At 41.7% G+C, this 23,420-nt stretch overlaps 1 protein-coding gene across 3 annotated transcripts in view; it reads left to right on the top strand.

The window, feature by feature from the left end:
* The window catches only part of ADIPOR2 (adiponectin receptor 2), an 80,053-nt gene that overhangs the window by 19,820 nt on the left and 36,813 nt on the right, over positions 1 to 23,420 (top strand). For all 3 annotated transcript variants that reach the window (XM_054718760.1, XM_028128100.2, XM_054718759.1), the window contains exon 2: positions 8,944 to 9,200. In XM_054718760.1, the coding sequence (XP_054574735.1) occupies positions 9,030 to 9,200 (171 nt within the window). In that variant the 5' untranslated portion in view covers positions 8,944 to 9,029. The remainder of the gene's footprint in view (positions 1 to 8,943; positions 9,201 to 23,420) is intronic.

The raw sequence follows: 23,420 nt of genomic DNA, 5'->3' as shown, positions 1-23,420 counted from the left end.
TTTAGCTCATGGATTTATAGTTTTCCAAAGTTTTCAGTAATCTTGGATTAAATAAACTTTGGCATTATTTATTTTATTTTATTTATTTACTTATTTATTTTTTAAATGATATTTTTATTGATTTCAGACAGGAAGGGAGAGGAAGAAACATCAATGATGAGAGAGAACCATTGATTGGCTGCCTCCTGCATGTCCCAGAGCGGGGACTGAGCCCACAACCTGGGCATGTGCCCTGAACGGGAATCGAATCATGACCTCCTGGTTCATAGGTTGATGCTCAACCACTGAGCCATGCCAGTCGGGCGGCATCATTTATTTTAGTATTTAAAATTAATTTTACTGAAGTATAATTTATATATAACAAAATTATCCATTTTAGTGTTCAGTTAGATGAATTTTGATCATTTATACACTCAGATAATCATATCCCCAATCAAAATACAGAATTTCTATTACCTCCCTCATGTCCCTTTGCAGTCATTCCACTCACATCATTCTCCCATATCTGGCCCAAGGAAATGACGGATCTGTATAGATTAATTTTGCCTCTTAGAATTTCATACAAAAGAAATTTTACAGTATGTATTCTTTAGCATCTGGCTTATTTGACTCAATGTAATCTTTTTGAGATTCATCTGTGCTGCTATGTTTTTTTGTTTTGTTTTGTTAATCCTCACCCAAGGATATTTTTCCATTGATTTTTAGGGAGAGTAGAAGAGAGAGGGAAAGACCAAGAGAACATATATGTGAGAGAAACCCATTAATTGGTTGCCTCCTACATGAGCCCTGACCAGGGCCCGGGCCAGGGAGGAGCCTGCAACCAACGTATGTGCCCTTGACCGGAATTGAACCCGGGAACTTTCAGTCCACAGACCAACGCTCTATCCACTGACCACACTGGCTAGGGCATCTGTGTTATGTATACCAGCAATTTGTTTCTCTTTATTGCTGAGCAGTATTCGTCATGGTATTGCTACACCACCATTTTATTCATTCGCCTGATGTTTGGATTTCCAATTTTTGGCTATTATTAAAGCTGTTATAAACATTCATGTACAATTGTGAAACATCTTCAATGTGGAAAGCTGTCCTAAAAGAAAGTGTTTATTGAGTCATTGCTAGCAGAAAATGGACCAGGTCTTGGGACATGCAGTCTAACCACTAGCAGTAGCACTAGGTGGAGAAGATGAACATGTTCAATGTCATGTTCCTGACAGGACCCTTTTATACAAGGTTGGGAAAGAAAGATGTAAGTTGTTTATAAAGAATTTACATTGGCTGTAAATAAGGGGTAGTGGGGAAAGGTGAAGTGCAGGCTGTTCTAGGATAGGTGCGTAGCCCACGAGGAAGACTTATTTTCTACTTCTGGATTGGTTGTAGGCAATAGTCCTGAAATCAGCGGATGCTGTGTCATCTGGGGTTTGGCTTTTAAAAAATTTTAATTTTTTAGATAGCCTTCTGGAAGTTGATTCAAATTTTTAACATACATTTAGGAATGTGGTTTTGATCTGTGACTCTGGCTCGGTTAACTGATTAACCTCTTATCTCTTCCTTTTCACTCTTCAGCCTGCTGTAATTTAATTTAGGACATCTCAGAATTTTTCTTGTCAAAGTCTTACATTTTTACTTCTTTTAGGTAAAGTTTTAGTAGAATAGCTTAGTCATATAGTAAGTGTGTTTGGAAGTTTCTTAAGTTAACAATTTTTCAAAGTGGTTGTGTCAGTTTATCTTTTGCCAGCAATGTACTAGTCCTCATTAATATTTGACACTAGAAGCCCGGTGCATGGAATTCGTGCATGGAAGGGGGTTGTCCCTCAGCCCAGCCTGTACCCTCTCCAATCTGGGACCCCTGAGGGATGTCCGACTGCCCACCGGGATCGGGCCTAAACGGGCAGTTGGACATACCTCTCACAATCCAGGACTGCTGGCTCCCAACTACTTGCCTGCCTGCCTTCCTGATTGCCCCTAACTGCTTCTGCCTGCCAGCCTGATCACCCCCTAACCACTCCTCTGCCTGCCTGGTTGATGCTTAACTGCTCCCCTGCCAGCCTGTTTTCCCCCAACTTCCCTCCTCTGCCGGCCTGGTTACCCCTAACTGCCCTTTCCTGCAGGGTTGATCACCTCCAACTTCCCTCCCTTGCAGGCCTGGTCCCTCTCAACTGCCCTCCCTTGCAGGCCTGGTGCCTCCCAACTGCCCTCTCCTACTGGCCATCTTGTAGTGGCCATCTTGTGTCCACATGGGGGCAGACACATTGTGTGTTGGAGTGATGGTCAATCTGCATATTACTCTTTTATTAGATAGGATAGAGGCCTGGTACAGGGGTGGGGGCCAGCTGGTTTGCCCTGAAGGGTGTCCCTGATCAGGGTGGGGGTTCCCTTGGGGCGTGGGGTGGCCTGAGCGAGGGGCCTGTGGTGGTTTGCAGGCGGGCCACGCCCCCTGGCAACGCAAGTGGAGGCCCTGTATCTGGAATTTATTTTCCTTCTACAATTGAAACTTTGTAGCCTGGAGCGGAGCCAAGCCTGGGGCTCCCTCCGAGGCCGGCAGCCATTTCTGTGGCAGTTAATTCACCTTCTATACTTGTAACTTTGTAGCCTTAAGCGGGTGGGCCAGGCCAGGGTGTGCGGAAAGCTTTGCTTCCCTTGTTGCCGCTGGCAACCCTGGTCTGCTCTCTCAAGCTCCGTTCTGCCACCATTTCTGTTTGAATTTGTTTACCTTCTATAATTGAAACTTTGTAGCTTGAGTGGAAGCTTAGGCCTGCAACAGCTCGAGGAAAGCTTGGCTTGCTCTATTACCTGGGAAACCTTGCTCTCTGTGGCTGTAGTCATCTTGGTTGGGTTAATTTGCATACTTGCTTTGATTGGCTGGTGGGCGTGTCAATGGTACGGTCAATTTGCATATTACCTTTTTATTAGATAGGATTGTGTTTTACAACAGCGGTTGCCAACCTTTTGGACCTCCCTGGATCACTAAATTCATAATTTTAAATCCCGTGGACCACATTATGATTTTTTAAAAAAAGATAAATAAATTTGTAAAATAATGATTAGAGAACTTTCATTTTATTAATATGAAATGCACCTATTTAATATAACAACATTATACTTATAACAAAACCTTCAAAGGTTGTTTACTTGTAACACATTTATTAGAGTAAGTAATTTTTAAGAAATAATTGACGCTTATTTAAGTAATACACATTTTTAGGGTGTGATATTTGCTCCTGTTTGCTTGAAATAAGTTTATGGATTTTAGGCTCCAAACATGTTATGCAAGATGGAGAGCTGTATTTATTTCAAGCCGAGACCGGTACCGAGTTTTAATTGCTGTGACAGATGAAAATGTTTTTTCGCACAAATATGTTGTTGAAAATTGAATTAAAAGTTTCATTGCTTTTTCACTCAGCAATGGATATTCACTTTTAATGGAGATCCAAAAATGAGGTCTTGATAAGGATGACTGAAATTTAGCTTTGAGACTGTCCTTGGATGATAGATTGATGAGGCTTTCTTTTTCATTCATGCTTAAATTGCTATCTTCAGTGTTTGCTGCAAATGGATCTATTATCCACATATTGCCATGTCTGGGATCTTCTTTCTTTGTGTAATAACGACCAGAAGATTCTGTCAGTGATTGTAAGTGCTGTTGAACAATGATTACCACCTGCCGGTTGACATCCTTCTCTCATATATTCATCAAAGTTTGAAAACATTTGCAGATCTTCTTCAGCCAACCGCATTTGCAACAGTAATATTTCCTTTTGAAAAGCATCCATTTTACCTCGTAGTGTGAACATAAGCAAGGATATGTTTAGTTCATTTAATAGCGGAAAAGTATCTGCCAGGTATGCAAGCTTGGCTACCCCACTCATCGTTAGAAAAGAGGTCTTGTGATTTCGGGTTATTTTGCCGCTGGAAAAATATTTTGACTTCTTCGTGCAGGGCGAACAGTTGGGTTAGTATCTTGGCCTATTATGAATCATGCTTTTGGCATTAAGTCTCAATACTCTTTGCATAGCTATAGATCCTGAAGATTTTCTCTTATGTCTTAATAAGAGTTTTACATTTTATGTTTTAAGTTCATGTTCCATAGGGTGTGAGGTTTATTTAGATCAAGGGGCCACTCCTCCCCTTGCCCAAGGAATTGTTTCCACTATTTTATTTGTTTTAGTTATGCTGGGCCTATTTCTTCCATATCAATTTTAGAATAAGCTTGTCTTTATTTACAAAAATCCTTGCTAGAGTCTTGATAGGAATTGCATTAAACCTATAGAAGAATTTGGGAGGAATTGACATCTTTACTATTTAATATTTCAATTCATGAATATTATATGTTGCTATTTGTTTAGACCTTTGATATCTTTCATTAGCATTTTGTAATTTTCAGTAAACAGATCCAATACATATTTTAAGTATATACTTAAGTATTTAAATTTCTTTGAAGTAATTATAAATGACATTGTTTTAAATTTTAGTTTCCACATGTTTATTGTTAGTATATAAAAATGTGATTGATATTTGAGTGTTCATGTTCCATCTGTTGACCTTGCTGAACTCGCTTAGTAGTCCTAGGAGTTTCTGTAGATCTTCAGTAGCATTTTAAGTTTTGTTTTTAAGTATTTTACTTCCTATTAGTTTGTATTAGTTTTTTCTATAGTAACCAAATATTGTGGGCTTTTAGGATGGAAGCTGTTAATATCTATATGTAATCTTATACCCAATCACTTTGATGAGTTTTCTTATTATAATGATTTTTTGCAGTTGATTGTTTTGGGTTTTATAGCTAAACTGTGATATTATGTGTAAATAGTTCTAGTTATAATCTTATAATCTTCATTTTTTTCCTCTTGTTTAGTTGTCTATAACCTCCAGGACAGAGTTAAATAATGGTGATAAAGGACAACACCCTTACTTTCCTTCTGACTTTACCTTAGAGTTTTAGAATTGATTGCTTTGGGTTTCAAGGTATTGCATCCTAGTAGAACTTCATTTTATCATTAGAGAGAATGCAAATAAAGTAAAACATATAGTAGATTACAGTTTTCTCCAGTGTTCTTGTATTGGGCCATTTTGTTAAATCGTTGGGAACTTGAGCATTGACATATATGTTTTTTCTTTCAACAATTCTATTGTTGAAACTCTAAAATATATTGGTAGGCCTTTCTGCTTTAGCATATGTAAAATGGTGAATATAACTAATTTTTTTATTGGAGATTTTACAGTGTCTTATTTTGTTCATTCTTCTTTTATTGTACTTATAAATTTAGAAAGCATTGTTGATAGGACTATTTATCTTAGCCCTTTCCTGGAAATTGATTTTTTAAATGTCTTTTTATTTTAAGGAGAATCCTTACAGATTCTTTGGGAAAACTTATTTCTTGTCATTTGCTTTCTGTTTCTGAGTTGAAGATTTCAAAGCAATTTTAAGTAGAGCATTCCATTTATATTCTCCTAAATGAGCAACGTGCCTCTATACATAACTCCTGCTTATGAGAAGATCAGTGTGGTCATATTTCAAGGCTGCTTTGCAGAAAGCTTTATTCTATTTTCTACGTTTGATAGTAAAGATTTTTATTCTTTAGTTTACTTGCCATGTAAACAAAATGACTTTAGGGTTTTTCTATGTAGGAAATGTCCAAACCTGCAGAGAATTTTTATGAGTTTATTTAAGCCATTCTGGTGATAGTTGCCAGGAAGCAAGAAGTTTTGCAGTTTCTTCCTTTTTTAAAAAAAAATTTTTATTTATTGATTTGAGAGAGAGAGACAGAAAGAGAGAGAGAGAAGCATCCACTTATTTATGCATTCATTGGTTGATTCTTGTATGTGCCCTGACTGGGCATCGACCCCACAATCTTGGGTATGGGGAGGATGCTTTAAACAACTGAGCTGCCTGACCTGCAGTTTCTTGTATACTTTTGGAAATAAGGAGGGAGCATAAAGGAGATTATGAAGGCGGGAGAAATCAAGGTACAGGATAGTTAACAAGAGTATTTACTCCTTAAAAGGTCTGGAAAAGAGGATTACTTCTGGCATCTCAAAGGTGTGTTAACCTAGGTCAGTGGTAGGCAAACTGCGGCTCTCGAGCCACATGCGGCTTTTTGGCCCCTTGAGTGTGGCTCTTCCACAAAATACCACGGCCTGGGCGAATCTATTTTGAAGAAGTGGCATTAGAAGAAGTTTAAGTTTAAAAAATTTGGCTCTCAAAAGAAATTTCAATCGTTGTACTGTTGATATTTGGTTCTGTTGACTAATGAGTTTGCCGAAAACCGACTACTGCGCATGGGCCACGAAGTTCTAATCGCACTGTATGTGCGCGCCCGCACGTGGTATTTTGTGGAAGAGCCACACTCAAGGGGCTAAAGAGCCGCATGTGGCTCGCGAGCCGCAGTTTGCTGACCACTGACCTAGATGCTTAAGAATAATGGACAGGACTTGCTTAAACCTTTCATTAAAGAGGTTATAGGCCTGGAGCATGACTACCCACTCTGACCTGCCCAGTTAGGAATTTATGACCATATCTTTTTGTGAGGTCACTTTCCATCACTGAACTTGGCTGTTTTATTACAGAACCCTCTTGTCCACAGGTTCAAGTTCTTATCTTTTTTTCCCCCCTAGTCTTAATTTTTTTTGGGTAGCAGTTAGCACATGAACTTCATGAGGGCCAGAACGACCTAGATATAAATCCCAGCTGCTTTTTATTTATAGACTAATGGCCTTGAACAAGTTACCTAATCTCTGAGCCTACTTTCCACATCTGTATATGAATGTAAATCATTAACATTGTTTCCTCTTTCAGAATTGGGCATTAATAGCATAGTTTATAATCTTAGTATTACAGATATGCTTGCTACGGCCTTTATGTGATAGGCACATACCCAAGTTTGGTGATCCTTAAAGTTTTATGTTTGTTATTGCTCCCAAAACTTTGAAAATACTTAGAGAAATTCTGTAGTAAAGTCATGATTTATGAAACGAACAGAGTAATTCTTAGTTTAATTAGAATTCTTGGACTAAGTCTTGTGTGCCCACATATATGAACATTAAACACACCTTTTATGGTATCCAGGCCCGCCCACTTTGCCCTACTCCTACTTTCCCCTGGTAAGAACGTTGAATCTCATGGGATTTATGAGCATAACATGTACCCTGGCTCCTTCCTATTTTACTATTTCTAATTGGATTGCCTATTATAATCGTCTTATTTGGATGTGTAACTAAATGTGTAAAGTAAGCCTTTGGCCCTGGCCGGTGTGGCTAGTTTGGAGTGTTGTCCCATATACACCAAAAAGTGGTGAGTTCATTTCCTGGGAAGGGCACATACCCAGGTTGTGGTTTTGATCCCCAGTCGGGTTGTGTACGGGAGGCAACTGATCCATGTTTCTCTCTCTCTTTCTCCCTTCCTCTCTAAATGTCAATAAAAAATAAAAAAATAAGCTTTTATAGTATGAATTAAGAGGTGGAAGGTCAAGGACTTGAAATACTGAACTCTAGGAAATTTATTGCAATCCATTTTGGAGAGAGAGAGAGATGATTTCTGATAGTGTTTTTACAAAAACACTTAAGAACTTTTAAATATCATCTATCAAATATTCATTAAACATGTGTATAGCACTTTCTAAGAAGTCACAGGGATATAAAAGTATGCTCTGGTCCTGAGTTTCGTTTCTTCCAGGGTAGTCTACAGTTAAAAACAACTAAAAATATTGAAATGCAGACATTAAATAAGTTAAATGCAAACCATTACCAGTAATATATGCTATATAAGTCAGAGATTTGGTCCTATTTATTTTCTGCAGAGTATGGCGAATTTTGGTTTCCTTAACTGTGAAATTGGTTATTATGATGTCTATATGAGATTGAATATGTAAAACCCAGCTATAATGCATACAATCCACATATGTATATTTAAATATATTTTTATTGATTTCAGAGAGGAAAGGAGAGGGAGATAGAAACATCAGTGATGAGAGAGCATCATTGATTGGCTGCCTCCTGCATGCTCCCTACTGGAGATTGAGCCTGGAATCCGGGCATGTGCCCTGACTGGGAATTGAACGGCGACCTCCTGGTTCATGTGTCTGTGCTCAACCACTGAGCCACACTGGTTGGATCCACATATATTCTTTCTACACTTATATATGTTTTTCATTGAAAAAGTAATGTATAGTATGTGTCAAAAATATACAAGTAGAACAAAAATGGAAAGTAAATCTTCTCATTCAAGACCCAGGTTCTTCCCCATGCATTTCTTTCTTTTTTTTGTTGTTGGTAATCCTCACTCAAGGATATTTTTCCATTTGTTTTTAGAGAGAGTGGAAGGGAGGGGAAAGACAGAGAGAGAAGAAACATCAGTGTGAGAGAGGGACACATCGATTGGTTGCCTCCTATACATACCCTGACCAGGGCCGGGGATCGAGCCTGCAACCGAGGTATGTGCCATTGACCAGAATTGAACCGGGGACCCTTCAGGCCGCAGTCCGACGTTCTTATCCACTGAGCCAGACTGGCTACAGCTGCTTTTTTCACATAAAAGTACTTTTTGGCCCAGCTGGTGTGGCTCAGTGGTTAAGTGTCGATCTATGAACTAGGGAGTCATAGTTTGATTCCCATTCAGGGCATATGCCGGGGTTGTGTGCTCGATCTCCTGTGTAGGGCATGCAGGAGGCAGCCGATCAATGATTCTCTTCAGTGATGTTTCTATCTCTCTCCCTCTCCCTTCCTCTCTGAAATCAATAAAAATACGTTAAAAAATAAAATAAAAGTGGATTTGGGCAGTCTTTCCTGTCATCAAATACAGATTTTTAAAAAATACATTATTGTTTTATCATTATTAATGATTGCTGAGTATTTCATTGTTTGAGCATATAATAATATAACCTGTCTCTTCTCCCAGCACTCGTTTAATGTGTTTAAAATACGTTAAATTTAAAATCTTCCTCTCTTTAGGGTCAACACACTATCCTGAGAGTCCACCCTCCCAAGAAGAAGGGACAGAAAGAAAGGTCTCTTTGTAAGAAAGCCTTGTGTATCCCATGAACCAGACAGCGAAAAACGGATTGGAGTACATCAGGACTCCAGAGCCAGAAATACGGCTCAGAAAAGGACCCCAACTTGATGGTACAAGGAGAGGTGATAATGACAATCACCAAGGAGATTTGGAGCCTGTTATAGAGGCATCTGTTCTTTCTATCCATCATAAAAAAGTAAGTTGATATGTTAAGACGGTAAGACAAATTTATGGGAGTATGGCTGGAGAGAGGATGGGGTTTTGAAAAGGAACCTTGAGCACATTTGTTTTTGTTCAGAATAATTTGAAGTCTCTTACTAAATCAGGTAGGTATTACTTGATTTCATTGTTATGAGCTGGGCCTTTTCTGTTAACCTTTAAATCATAATCTAACTTATCTTGTTTGAGAAAGGAAATGGGTTGTGTAGTGCTTTAGTGATGACATTGTTGTTTATATTTTTGGAGAAATTTTGTTTGCATGCTAGAAATACTTCTGCAGATATGGTTTATCTCTAGTGGATATCTTGGAAATCAGTAGAGTTCTGAGAAGAGAAGGCAGATCTTTCACTTCTCAGAGAAAAGAACAGCTTTTATTTTTTTTTTAATATATTTTATTGATTTTTTATAGAGAGGAAGTGAGAGGGATGGAGAGTTAGAAACATCGATGAGAGAGAAATATCGATCAGCTGCCTCTTGCACCCCCTACTGGGGATGTGCCCGCAACCAAGGTACATGCCCTTGACCGGAATCGAACCTGGGACCCTTGAGTCCGCAGGCCGACGCTCTATCCACTGAGCCAAACCGGTTTTGGCGAAAAGAACAGCTTTTAAATTATTCAAGCAACTATTCCTAGAAAGAACAAAGGTAGAAATATCTGTAAACAGCATTAAAAAGTCATTGCTATGTGCTTTGGTACCTTGGAAATATGTAGCATGCATTCAATATTCTGGCTCTAGTACAGTGTTTCTCAAATTGTAGGTTGTCCCCATTAAGAGTTTATGAAATTAATTTTGGTACTATAAAGGCAGTGTTTAAAAATTAAACAGCAAAATAGAATAAATATTGAGCTGCACGTATACAGGAATATACATTTAAACAAACTGTTATGAAATTGTTTAGCTATATGTATATATATATATATGCATATCTGTAATAATAAAAGCGTAATGTGCTAATTAGACCGGATGTCCTTCCGGACGACCTTCTGGATGAAGCTGGGGCTGTGAGGGAAGCCCGGGTCCCAGGTGCCAGAGGGAAGCCAGTGCCGGTATCTGGGGGAAGGAAGACCTACTGTTGCACAAATTTCATGCATCAGGCCTCTAGTGTGTGTGTGTGTGTGTGTGTGTGTGTGTATGTATGAATAATATGCATTTCTTACTGGTGGGTCATAGCTAAAAATGTTTTAATACTACTTGAAACTGCATGTTTAATAGATATGCTTATTATATGGGTAATAGGGTACTGGTTTGAACTCCAGTGTGTTGTCTTGTCTGTTGAGATCTTTTTATAATAATTTTACCAGGGCTTTGTAGCAATATATGCTATTGTGGCAAGAAATTTGAGGTCACTTCTTCTTTTATTCTTGATACCACTTTGTAACTTTATACTAGACTAGGGGCCCAGTGTACAAATTCGTGCACCTTAAAAAGGAACTGTGGGTTGCGAGGCTGAGGTGAGCGCAGGGGTGGGTGTCGGCCCATCCTCTGCGCCTCCCACCCAGCCCCTCCTGCCACGGCCCCCAGCCCCCTGTCTCCTGGCAGCCCTGCTCCCACCACCACTGCTCCCACGTGCTGACAGCCACCGGCCCTGCTCACACCTGCTGACAGTGCAGAGCGATTGGGGTCGGCGCCTGCGGTGGGTGTGAGTGGGGCCAGTGCTGTCAGCGGGTGTGAGTGGTGGCTGTTGCCCCTATCACCCCTCAGGAATAGGGGGAGGTAGAGAAGTTCTCAGGGGCAATCGGGGCTGGTGCTGGGCGCCAGCAGCGGGTGTGAGCAGTGGCTCTGGCGTGGGCTGTGGGTGCGAACGGGGCCAGGGCTGGCAGTGGGTGTGAACAGTGGCTCTGGCGCTGGCAGCGGGTGTGAGCAGGGCCGTCGCCGGCAGTGGCCCCAATTGCCCCTCAGGAGCAGGGGGAGGTGGAGAAGCCCTGAGGAGTGATCGGGGGTGGCAGCCGCTGCTCTCACCCACTGACGGTGCCAAATGATCGGGGTGCGAGCGGGGCCAGTGCTGGCAGCAGGTGGGAGTGCTGGGCAGGACCGCAGTGCATGGGAGCAAAGAATTTTCAGTAACCACCAGAGGCTCGCCCCAATAATAGCGACTGGCACCCCGCCTTGGTCTGGCGCCCCTGCTCACCTGCTTTACCATCCCACAGCGGCTGACGTGCGCTATGTTCCGCACGTGTCCCCTAGTGGTCAGTGCATGTCATAGTGACCAGTTGTTTGGTTGTTCCGCCATTCAGTCTATTTGCATAATAGGGTTTTATATATATAGATTGTGCTACAATGACTGATTATTTGCATGCATATGCTTGCAAGTGTTTCACACACAGGCAGATTAGTAGTTTATAGAATTAAAGAAAAACTATTTGCCTACTGCAACTGTAAGTGTAATTTGGCCTATAAACTAGCATTATTGTTTAAAAAGAAGTTTGACGGATATCTTGGGCAAGAACTTCCTTTCACATTTAAGACTTTTCTTTCCTGTTTCCACTTTATAGTAATACTAGTGGCCCGGTGCACGGATTTATGCACATTGCAAGGCAATTAATTAGAAGAAAGATTCATGCACTAATTACATTATTGCAAAAAATTGCATGTCAAAATAGTATATAAACTGAGTGGCCAGATTATCATGATCTCTGAATGCATAATAATCTGGCCACTCAGTAAGTATATATTATAGGCCCGGTGCATGAATTTGTGCATGGGTGGGATCCGGCCAGCCTGGCCAGGGGGAGGGGACATGGGCGGTTGGCCGGCCTGCCTGCTGGTTGAACTCCTGGTCAAGGGGACAATTTGCATATTAGCTTTTTATTATATAGGATATACACTGAGTGGCCATATTATTATGCATTCAGAGATCATAATAATCTGGTCACTCAGTGTATAATATAGTATTATAAAATTAAAACATGTGTGCAATTGGCGGCAGTGAGAGCTTAATATGTATCACGCTTGCGTGAGTCAACGTTTATTTTTAAATTGCCAGTGCGCATCATATGTACCGGCCGATCAGCCGGTTGGACGGTCAATGAATAAATCGTGATGTGGTTCACGTTAAATGTCAACAAAAACCACCAAATTCACGATTGACAATGACAGATTGAAACACATGCGTGTGATTGGCACCAGCGAGAGCTTTATATGTATTGTGCACGCGCGAGTTTATTTTTAAATCACCAGTGCGTGTTGGATATACTGCTGGTCACTTAGCCTTTTATATATATATAGAGAGAGGCCTGGTGCACAAATTCGTGCACCAGTGGGGTCCCTTGGCCTGGCCTGCATGATCAGGCCAAAACCAGATCTCCGACATCCCCTGAGGGGTCCTGGATTGCGAGAAGGCGCAGGTCAGGCCGAGGGACTCCACCAGTGCACGATCGGGGCCGGGGAGGGATGTGAGAGGTTGTCCAGCTGGAGAGGGACCACGGGAGGGCTCCAGGGTGTGTCTGGCCCATCTCGCTCAGTCCCGAACTGCGGGGCCTCAGCAGCAAGCTAACCTACCGGTTGAAGCGTCTGACCCCTGATGGTCAGTGCACATCATAGCGAGCTGTTGAGCAGCCTTAGCTTATCATTAGCATATTACGCTTTGATTGGTTGAACAGACAACCAGATGACTAGACACTTAGCATATTAGGCTTATTATATAGGAATGTATTTATTTATTTATTTATTTATTTATTTATTTATTTATTTATTTATTTATTTATTTATTTATTTATTTTTAATTTAACCCTACCAGACGGCTGTACCGATTTTTCGGTAATTTCCGAATCTGCCACTATACCGCTGTACCTAATTTTCGGTACTTTGCCTAGTACGTGAAAAAAATGCATCACAAACTAAAAATAACCAACCAATCATGGTCAAACCTCATGGTTAGCCATTGCAAATGTCTGCCCCCATGTGTTTGAATTGACTTTGTGTGGTTTAATGTGAAAAAATTCTGAAAATTCAACATTTGAGCCTAGATGAGGGGATGATCCCGACAAAAAATCGCTTGGCCATGAAGCAGTATATCAAGGATAAGCCCACAAAGTGGGGCATCAAGTCTTTCCTTCTCTGTGAAGGTGAGACTGGCTACATTTTGAATGCAGACATCTACACTGGTGCTGCACCAATGCCTAAAAAAGACTTGGGTGCAGTAGGAAATATAGTTGTTTGTCTCCTTACCTCATGTGCAATGGAAAATGAATCTCATGTGCTTGTCATGGACCGGTTCTACAACTCTGTAACCCTTGCTAAATATGCACTGTCAGAATTACACACAGGAATTGTGGGAACCCTGCAGCAAAACAGGAAGCAGGTTCCTAAGTCGCTGAAAAGTGTTAAAAAACTTGCTAGGGGTGACAGTCGCTATCTATGTCAAGAAAGTGTGACATGTTTAGTTTGGCAGGATAGAAAGCCCATCACATTTATTTTAAACTACCACAATCCAGCCCAAAATGTAGTAATAAACAGAAGAAATAAAGATGGCAGTGTGCAAGAAATATAGATGCCACAGCTGGTGAAGGACTATAATAAATATATGGGTGGCTGTGACAAAAATGACCAGATGACCCGCCTTCATCGGTCTCGTCGTCATTACCACTGGCCCTGGCGGCTTTTCATAAAATTTTTTATGTGGGCCAGTTATAATTCTTATATCTTGTATGCTTCAAAGCAGCAAGCTGCTTCAAAAAAGCCAGTTTAATTCACCAGATATATTCAGAAACTGTGCCTGCAACTTATTGGTGGATACAGGACATCAGCCCACTGTCACCCACAAAAGGAACCCTGCCCTCAACGGATGACCCCAGGCAATCATTTTCCAGAGATTCCCCCTGGGACATCGTCTAATCATATCTGTGTTTTGCGCATGGAAAAGCACTCCAGGTACAACAAGCAAAATCCTGGAGTGTCTTACAAAGACAATCCATGCAAGAAGGTGAAGAGCAACATCTGGTGCTCACTTTGCAAGAAGTACCTCTGTGTGAAACAAGGCTCATCCTGCTGGGTGGATTGGCACACAAAGGTGGAATATTGGCGCTAGATGAAAGGTAGACCTATTTTCTACAATGTCTCCAAGTTCCATCTTATTCTAACCACTTGTTTGCATGTAACTAACATTTTTCTATATCGTGTTGATTTTTTCTCTTAAATGCTCAGGAGCCCAGGTATAGGGGACAGTTAGGTTCAGGGCTTCAGGTCTGGTAGGGTTAATAAATCTTTATGGTTCAGATTATTACAATTGTTCCCCTTTTCCCCCATAGCTCCCCTCCACCCGGTTCCCACCCCACCCTCTGCCCTTACCCCCCCGCCCCGACTGTCCTCATCCATAGGTGTACGATTTTTGTCCAGTCTCTTCCTGCACCCCCCACACTCCTTTACCCCCGAGAATTGTCAGTCTACTCCCTTTCTATGCCCCTGGTTCTATTATATTCACCAGTTTATTCTGTTCATTAAATTTTTTTATTCACTTGATTTTTAGATTCACTTGTTGATATGTATTTCTTGCTCATAATTTTTATCTTTACCTTTTTCTTCTTCTTCCTCTTCTTAAAGAATACCTTTCAGCATCCTACCTAATAATAGACAAATATGCAAATTGACCGTACCTTCGCTATGCCCGTGATTGGCCAGGAGGCACGGGGTGGGGGCGGGACTCGGGGTGGCCGATTGGGCCGGCGGGACGCTGAGCTTGTGTCGCCAGCGGCAGCTCGAGCTCAGCGGCTGTGCTGCGGCACAGAAGGGGCCTCTGGGGCAGCGAGCTCACGTCCCACCATGGACCATCAAAAGCGGGGGAGCTGGGTGCCTGTCTGCTCAGGCACCAGGCCTTTCAGAAGCCTCCGCCTCACCGGAGGCTTCTGAAAGGCCTGGTGCACCAGCAGACAGGCACCCAGCTCCCCCATGATCGAAAGCGAAAGCGTGTAGGGGACCCTACACGTGCATGATTCAATCATGCACTGGGCCTCTAGTGTCGTATAATACTGGTTTGGCGGTAATGAACTCCTTTAGCTTTCTTTTAACTGTGAAGCTCTTTATCTGACCTTCAATTCTGAAGGATAGCTTTGCTGGGTAGAGTAATCTTGGTTGTAGGTTCTTGCTACTCATCACTTTGAATATTTCTTGCCATTCCCGTCTGGCCTGCATAGTTTCTGTTGAGAAATCAGCTGACAGTCTTATGGGTGCTCCCTGGTAGGTAACGAACTGTTTTTCTCTTGCTACTTGTAAGATTCTTTGTCTTTTGCCCTTGGCATTTTAATTATGATGTGTCTTGGTGTGGTCCTCTTTGGATTCCTTTTGTTTGGGGTTCTGTGCGCTTCCTGGACTTGTAAGTCTATTTCTTTCACCAGGTGGGGGGAATTTTCTGTCATTATTTCTTCAAATAGGTTTTCAGTATCTTGCTCTCTCTCTTCTTCTGGCACTCCCATAATTCTGATGTTGGTACGCTTGAAGTTGTCCCTGAGGCTCCTTACACTGTCTTCATATTTTTGGATTATTTTTTCTTTTTTCTTTTCCGGTTGAGTGTTTTTTGCTTCTTTGTATTCCAAATCTTCGACTTGATTCTTGCGATCCTCTAGTCTGCTGTTAGATCTCTGTATAATATTTTTTATTTCAGTCAGTGTATGCTTAATTTCTAGTTGGTCCTTTTTCATATCCTCGAGGGTCTCACTAAATTTATTGGCCTTTTCTAGAAAATTCTTGAAAAACCTTATAACTGTGGTTTTGAACTCTATATTCAGTCGTTTGCTTTCCTCCATTTCTTTCATATGTGATCTGTTTCTTTGTGTCCGCATTTTGGCTGCTTCCCTGAGTTGATGGAGTGGCTTTGTGTGCTCGGTGTCCTATAGGGCCCAGTGGCTCAGCCTCCTCAGTTACCTGAGGTGGACACTCCTGGTGCACCCCTTTGTGGGCAGTGTGCACAGTCTTGTTGTAGTTAAGCCTTGATTTTTGTTGGTATCACTGGGAGGAATTGACCTCCAGGCCAATTGGCTGTGAGGATCAGCTGTGTTCTACGTTGGGAGAACTTCTGTGCTGGAGACACCCTTATGAGGCAAGACTTGCAAAAAGCCTCTGTGCTTAGCTTGGATGGGCGGAGTCTCAGGGCAGAGCAGACAGCATTGGTTTCCCGTCAGCCCTGCCCCTAATAGGCCCCTGGGTCTCAGTGTCCCGTGGTAATAGCTGCAAGCACCTCTGAGAGAAAAGCCGCCCTCGAGTTCTGCCCGCTGCCAGACAGCCCAGTTTCTCCCCGAATGAGTGTGGGTCCCCAGAGTTTCACCCAGAACTGGAGTTCAGAGCCGTCGAGAGCTTTTGTCTCCCTCCCGCTTGAGAAAGCCAGCCGCGTACTCAGTTGCCCGCCCTCTTCATGTGCGCGTGTGCCTGGGTACCTTTGCCTTCTGCAGTTCTTCTGAGTCTCAGTGTGCTTTTCTCTTTTTTTCTAGTTGTAGAATTTCCACTCAGCCAGCCTTCCTGTGGTTCTGGATGATACCTTTTTTTCCTTTTAGTTGTAGTTTTGAAATTGTTGTGCGAGGCAGCAGTTTAGGTGTTTACCTATGCCGCCATCTTGGTTTCTCCAAAAAATGTATTTTTATTGATTTCAGAGAGTAAGAGAGAGTGAGAGAGCGAGATGGAAACATCAATGATGAAAGAGAATCATTGATTGGCTGCCTTCTGCACACCACCTACTGGGGATCCAATCCACAACCTAGGCATGTGCCCTTGACTGGAATCGGACCCGGGACCCTTCAGTCCACAAGCCGATGCTCTATCCACTGAGCCAAACTGGCTAGGGCTGTATGTCTTTATGGCGGTATCATACTGTTACAGTAGCTTTGTATAATGTTTTGAAGTAAGAACTTGTAATGCCTCTAGCTTTGTTATTCTTTCTCAAGTTCTTATGACTATTTGGGGTCCTTTCTCATTTCATATAAATTTTAAGATTGTTCTATGGCTGGGGTTATATTAAAGAAAGTGGCAATGAATAAACAGAAATAGAAGAGGTTTGATCAGGTTATTTAACACAGGGTTGGAAAACCTATCATTTAGCCTTATAGAATAGGCAGGTTATTTAATTTCTCGGAATTTGTTTTTTCACATGTCATAGGACAGTAGATGATGTATGTGTTCCTTTCCAGTTAAAAATAAGACTACGTTTTTATCAATTTCTTGATATTAAGAAATGTTCGCAAAGGTTTTCAAATATACACATTGAACTGTTCTGAAATATACTCATATCCAATTTAAAAAACTGATGTTATAAAGAAAGTAATACTTCTGCCAGTTTCTAGAAGTGACTGTGTAATTGAACGCTTAGTAAAGGCTGATTGAAAGTAGAGAAGAGGAAAGAAGAGGAGCGTGTGTGTAGGGCATTTCAAGTAACAGGAGTAGTGTGTGCAAGGTTCTGAGTCTGAAAAGAACTTGGCCTATTTAAAAAGTGTGGTGAGTGGATGGGGGAGGATAGTAAGAGATGAAGTAAAAAAAAATATGTAGATAAGGACTCTTGTAAGCTGTGATTGGAGAAAGTGCGTTGGAGGCCATTGGAAGATTTTAAGCAGGGGAGTGATAAAATCTTATTTACATTCTAAAAAATGTAATATTTGACTTTCATGGAAAGACATTATATTGGTATATTTTTTTGCGGGGGAGAGAAAATTATAGATGAGCTAGAAAGCTGCTACAGAAATTTGTGAAAGTAGCTTAGTCTGGGCTGGTGGTGATAATTGAGTTGGCAAGAAGTGGATATATTAGAGCTGTGCTTGGAAGTAGAGTTGATAGAATTTGCTGGTGGGATTGGATGTGATGGTTAAGGGAGAAGGAATTGACAAGAATGATTCTGAGGTAAGATATGAACACAGTGGAGGCTCGGTTCTTAATTTCCATGGATTGGTTCTCGAACTTAATTTTTTTGGAAGGCTGTTTGAGAAGTGATTTGTTTAAAAATGGAATCATTTTTTCCCCATTAGAAATAATGTAAATTCAATTAATCCATTCCAGACTCCAAATGATTCCCTGTTTTAACCTTTCTTCTTTTTTTTGTTAATCCTCACTCGAGGATATTTTTTCATTGGTTTTTTTAGGGAAAGTGGAAGAGAGAGGGAAAGACAGAGAGAAACATCGATGTGAGAGAAACACATCCATTAGTTGCCTTCTGTACAAGCCCTGACCAGGACCTGGGCCGGGAAGTAGCCTGCAACCAAAGTACGTGCCTTGACTGGATCCAATGCTCTGTCCACTGAACCAAACTGACTAGGGCTTTAACTTACCTTTCTTATATACAGTACATATCTGAGATACTGTTTAGGAGGTAATATGCAAATTGACCATCATGCCCTCACAAGATGGCTGCCTACAACCAGGCCAGCAGGGGTGTTAGTGAGGAACGACCAAATGACTGAACAAGCAGGCTGCGTGGGGCGACCAGGCCGGCAGGGGGGTTAGTGAGGGACTATCAAACGACTGAACAAGCAGGCTGTGTGGGGCGACCAGGCCGGCAGGGGAGGGCAGTTAGGGGTGACCAGGCTGGCAGGGGAGGGCAGTTAGGGGTGACCAGGCCTGCAGGGGAGGGCAGTTAGGGGCAATTGGGCCGGCAGGGGAGCAGTTAGGCGTCGATCAGGCTGGCAGGGGAGTGGTTAGGAGGTGATCAAGTTGGCAGGCAGAAGCGGTTAGGGGCAATCAGGCAGGCAGGCAGGCAGGCGAGCGGTTGGGAACCAGCAGTCCTGGATTGTGAGAGTGATGTCCGACTGCCCGTTTGGCCTAAACGGGCAGTCGGACATCCCTCGAGGGGTCCCAGATTGGAGAGGGTGCAGGCTGGGCTGAGGGACTCCCCCCTTCCCCCCATACACGAATTTTGTGCACCGGGCCTCTAGTACATAAATATTTAAATGTTAATATACCAGAAAAACCATATTCCTGTGTAATTCAGCTTTTGCTGCAGGAATTGAATACTCCAAAAGCTCAGTAATTTACAATAAATACACACATTCCATGAAGGCTGCAGGTCAAGTGTAATTGCTCTAGGTTGCCAGTCTCTTGCAGGTCAGCTCCATGTGTCTTTTCATTCTGGGACTCAGGCTGAGGGAGGCTTCTTGGGACATGTTCTCATGGCAGATTGCACTTAAAGTTTTTGCTCATATGTATATTACATCTGCTTATCGTCCATTGGGCAAAACAGTCATGTGGCCAGATCTAAAGACAATGGAATGGGGATTCTATTACTGTTTGGGGAATGAGTGCCACAATTTTTAAAGGAAAGAAAAAGCATTCTCTACTCCAGGGTATTTACCTAGGTTATTGTACTTCATTGTAATACATTTTCAGTGCCGAGTCTGATGCTAGAGAGAAATTTTCTGTTTGTACCACAGAATACTAGACTGGCAGTGGAAGATCTAGGTAATTTTATTTATCTAATTCCTGACTGTAACTTTGCAAAACTTTTCTGTGCATCAGTTTCTCTGAAAAAGAGTAATATCATTGTGCAAATTATACCTTCTATATGCATACTATGAGTAATGTGAAAATTTACTGGTATGTGAAAATTCTTTTAGTTTTTAGATTTGATGTTTGCTTATCTGTTCTTGTCCATTGCCCTCAATTCTAATAATGAACTTTGGGTTAAAAAAACAAACTTAGCAGTGGAAATATCTAGAGGTTTACCAGATGTTGTGAATTAGTGTGTGCATTTGAACTGAGTATTCTATGATATGTGTTATAGATGAGAAAACTGCTAGAGAAGCCTAAGTGATTTAGAACCTACTAGTAAAGTAACTGAGATTCAGGTCTTAAGACTATAATATTTTTTGGTTATTTTTGACATATTCCAGTGATTTACAGTTTGGAGCAGTTTTGACCTCCTAGGAAATATTTTGCAGTGTGCTAATGTAAAAGCATTCAAACCTATAAAGAATTTTTGGCAGTTTATTTGAGCCAAACTATGGACAATTGCCAGGAACAGAATCTCAAAGGATGGGGATAATGCTCCAGAGAATGGCAGTTTTTCACCTTGTTTTATACATTACAATGAAAAGAGGAGACTTAAGTGGGTTGCATGAAATCCATTGGTGATAGATTAGGGAGGTGGGAGAAAGCAAAGCAGGGGTGGGGGAGACCTCTGGGATTGGATAAAAAGTAAAATGATAGACACATACTTCTTTTAGGCAGGTGCAGGATAGTTAACAGCCAACAATAAACATGATAACAGTAACAATGAAGGAATTTATGGTCTCTGTTCTGGAGCCCAGGCGCATTTGGTTGTGCCCCAAGGGGTCCAGAAAAGGGGAAGTTACAAGTTACCCAGACATTTCATAGGTATGTTATCTTAGATGCAAAAAGATGATAGGCTCAGTAAAGATCGAAGTTGATCTTTGTCAGGGAAAATACTGGCCTAGGACATGACTACTACCTAGTATAAACTGCTTTTAGTTAAATTTTTAATTTCAGACCAGCCTTTGTGGTAACTGCCATGCAGGCCTTCCCTGCGCTAGTCAGGTTAGCATGTGTCCCCCCGTCCACAAGTGTCTGGAGACATTTTTGGTTGTTGCAACTAGAGGAGTTGTGTTGCTAGCATCTAGTGGGTAGAGGCCAGGGATGCTACTAAACATCTTCCAATCACAGATAGCACCCCCAATAAAGGATGATCTACCTGAATATGAATATGTCAGTAATGCCTACGTCAGTAGCAGCATATTGCCACAGCAGCATATCTAGAACTGTTACACTTTTTAGTAATAGAAGTATTGTTGCAGTGTATTTTTTCAGATTTTCCAGCAATGTCAATTTGCAAAACTCCAAGAGATTTCATCAAATCATAATCCATGTAAGTGATTCATCTTAAGTTGTGCTGTGCACAGTCTGCAAGGTTGAGCACAGTGACCCTATTTGTCTACTCTGGGCCAGGTGCCTTTCTAGTGTTTGTAATATGATGGTTAATAAGACAGCCTGTATGGTGCAAGTGCAGAAGTGGAAAAGACACAGGCAATAAAACCCTGAAACACAAACTACTAAGATAATTACAGATAGTAAGCGATAAGCTATGAGGGAAAAATATGCTAAGGTAATGGGGTAGTTAGTGATATTCTTTAATTTTTAAAAAATTTGTATTAAGAATTTATTATTTTATTATTTTATTGTTATTGCTAGAGGCCTGGTGCATGAAATTCGTGCACGGGTAGGGTCCCTAGGCCTGGCTGGTGATCAGGGACGTTTGGGGCCTTTCAGCTGCCGGCCGGGGCCTGCCTTCCCTGGCTGCCAGCTGCCGGCCAGTGTCTTCCTTCATTCCGCGCTGCCCCCTGGTGGTCAGCACACTTCATAGCAATCGACCGAACTCCTGATCTCCAAGTTGAACTCCTGAGGGGATACTTTGCATATTAGCCTTTGATATGTGTGTGTGTGTGTGTGTGTGTGTGTGTGTGTCTGTGTGTATGGGTGTATGTGTGTATGTGCATAATTATTTTGATAATCTTAATAAACTTATTTGAACCAAACTGATGACAATTGCTGGGAAGCAAAGTCTCAGTGGATTGAGAAAATGCTCTGAAGAATAGCAGTTTTGCAGTTTGTTTTATACATTACAATCAAAGGAAGAGGCCTAAGGAAATCCATTGGTGGTAGATTAGGGAGGCCTGAGAAAGAAGGGGGCTTGGGGGAGTAATCTCTGAGATTGGCTAGGGACTAAAATGAAGAGACATATACTTTTTTTTTAAGTTGGTGGGATAGGCTATTTAATAATTAACATTTACAGCACATAGAGGTGGTATGTGGGCAACAAGGTAACAATGAAGTACCTCATGCTCTGGTGGGAGATTGTACCCTGAGGGGTCTGGGATAAAAGGGAATTACTCTGACATTCCAAAGGTATGTTAGGTGCAAAAAGACAAACAGGCTCAGTTAAGGTAAAATTTGACCCTTGTCAAGGAAGATACCTGCTTAGGACATGATTATCGGACATGACATGCTTTTAGTTAGGAAGTTTTAATTTCAGACCATCCTGCATTGTTACTTCAGGTCTCTGAGTTTGTAAGGCCTGCCATCCATGCTTCCTGATCTTGTCCAGTTTAGTCTATGACTCCCTTTTCGTCCACACTTCCCCCTTTTGGTCATAAATCAATTCAAAAGATGCATTGATGACCAACCTTTTAGTTGGATAATGTGTTCCCATGATGCTAGAAAGGCTCATCATTCCTAGGAAGTCTTAATGTCAGTGTTTGTCTTGCTGAACAGTGGACCATTGGGAATGGGGCAAGACTAAAATCTTTGATGGAAGCTAAGGCCAAATTTTTCTCAAAAGGGAAAAGCAGGTGCCCTAGCTGGTTTGGCTCAGTGGATATAGCGTCAGCCTGTGGACTGAAGGATCCCAGGTTCCCTTCCAGTCAAGGGCACATGTCCAGGTTGTGGGCTTATCCCTAGTAGGGGGCATGCAGACAGCAGCCAAATGGTGATTTTCTCTCATTATTGATATATCTATTTCTCTCTCCCTCTCCTTTCCTCTCTGAAATCAATAATTTTTTTTTTTTTCTTAAAAAGGGAAAAGCCAGTAAATGGGAGGTAGTCAGGTCTTCTGGGCCCTCATTAAGAAAAACACTCTGGATCACTTCTAATCTATAAGCTATCATGATCCAAGTTTTGTCTGTTTCACTTTTCTGTATTTTGCATCTAATATAACATTTACTTATAGTTTGAGGGCACACCATACACCTCTTTAATTTTTACAGTCTGACCATGATATGGGTTCTCATTTACTGTGGTCCATCTATTTTCTATTGGAAGCACTCAAGTGCCCTTCATTTTTAATCTGATTCCTGCTAGTTGGCAATTGGGAACTGTAACCTTAATGTTTCATTGGGACCAAGGCTGTAAGAACATAATGGTATAAATTACAATTATCATCTAAAAATGTCCCGAGGTCAGGAGGACAGTAAGAGTTTCATAAGTAAATTTCCTGTGCCTCAGCAGCAGTTATTGAGGACCTTAAAATATTATAGTGACTTTAGCTTCCATATGAATTAACTAGAGGCCCAATGCACGAAGATTCGTGCAAGAACGAGCCTTCTTTCCCCTGGCTGCCTGAACTGCCTTCAATCCGGCCAGAGCCGCCATTCCGCTCCGGCCCGGAGCTGCCTTCCCACGCTGCCCAGAGGCCCCGAGTGGCTGGGGTGGTGCGGAATGCCTGCATCATCGCCATGGCAACGACACAAGCATCCTGCCCTGCCCCCGGCTGCTCGGCG

Source organism: Eptesicus fuscus, chromosome 7 (genome assembly GCF_027574615.1).
Source record: "Eptesicus fuscus isolate TK198812 chromosome 7, DD_ASM_mEF_20220401, whole genome shotgun sequence".
Classification (NCBI taxonomy): domain Eukaryota; kingdom Metazoa; phylum Chordata; class Mammalia; order Chiroptera; family Vespertilionidae; genus Eptesicus; species Eptesicus fuscus.
The sequence above is the reverse complement of the archived record's forward strand: the minus strand, read 5'-3'. Positions and strand labels throughout refer to the sequence as shown.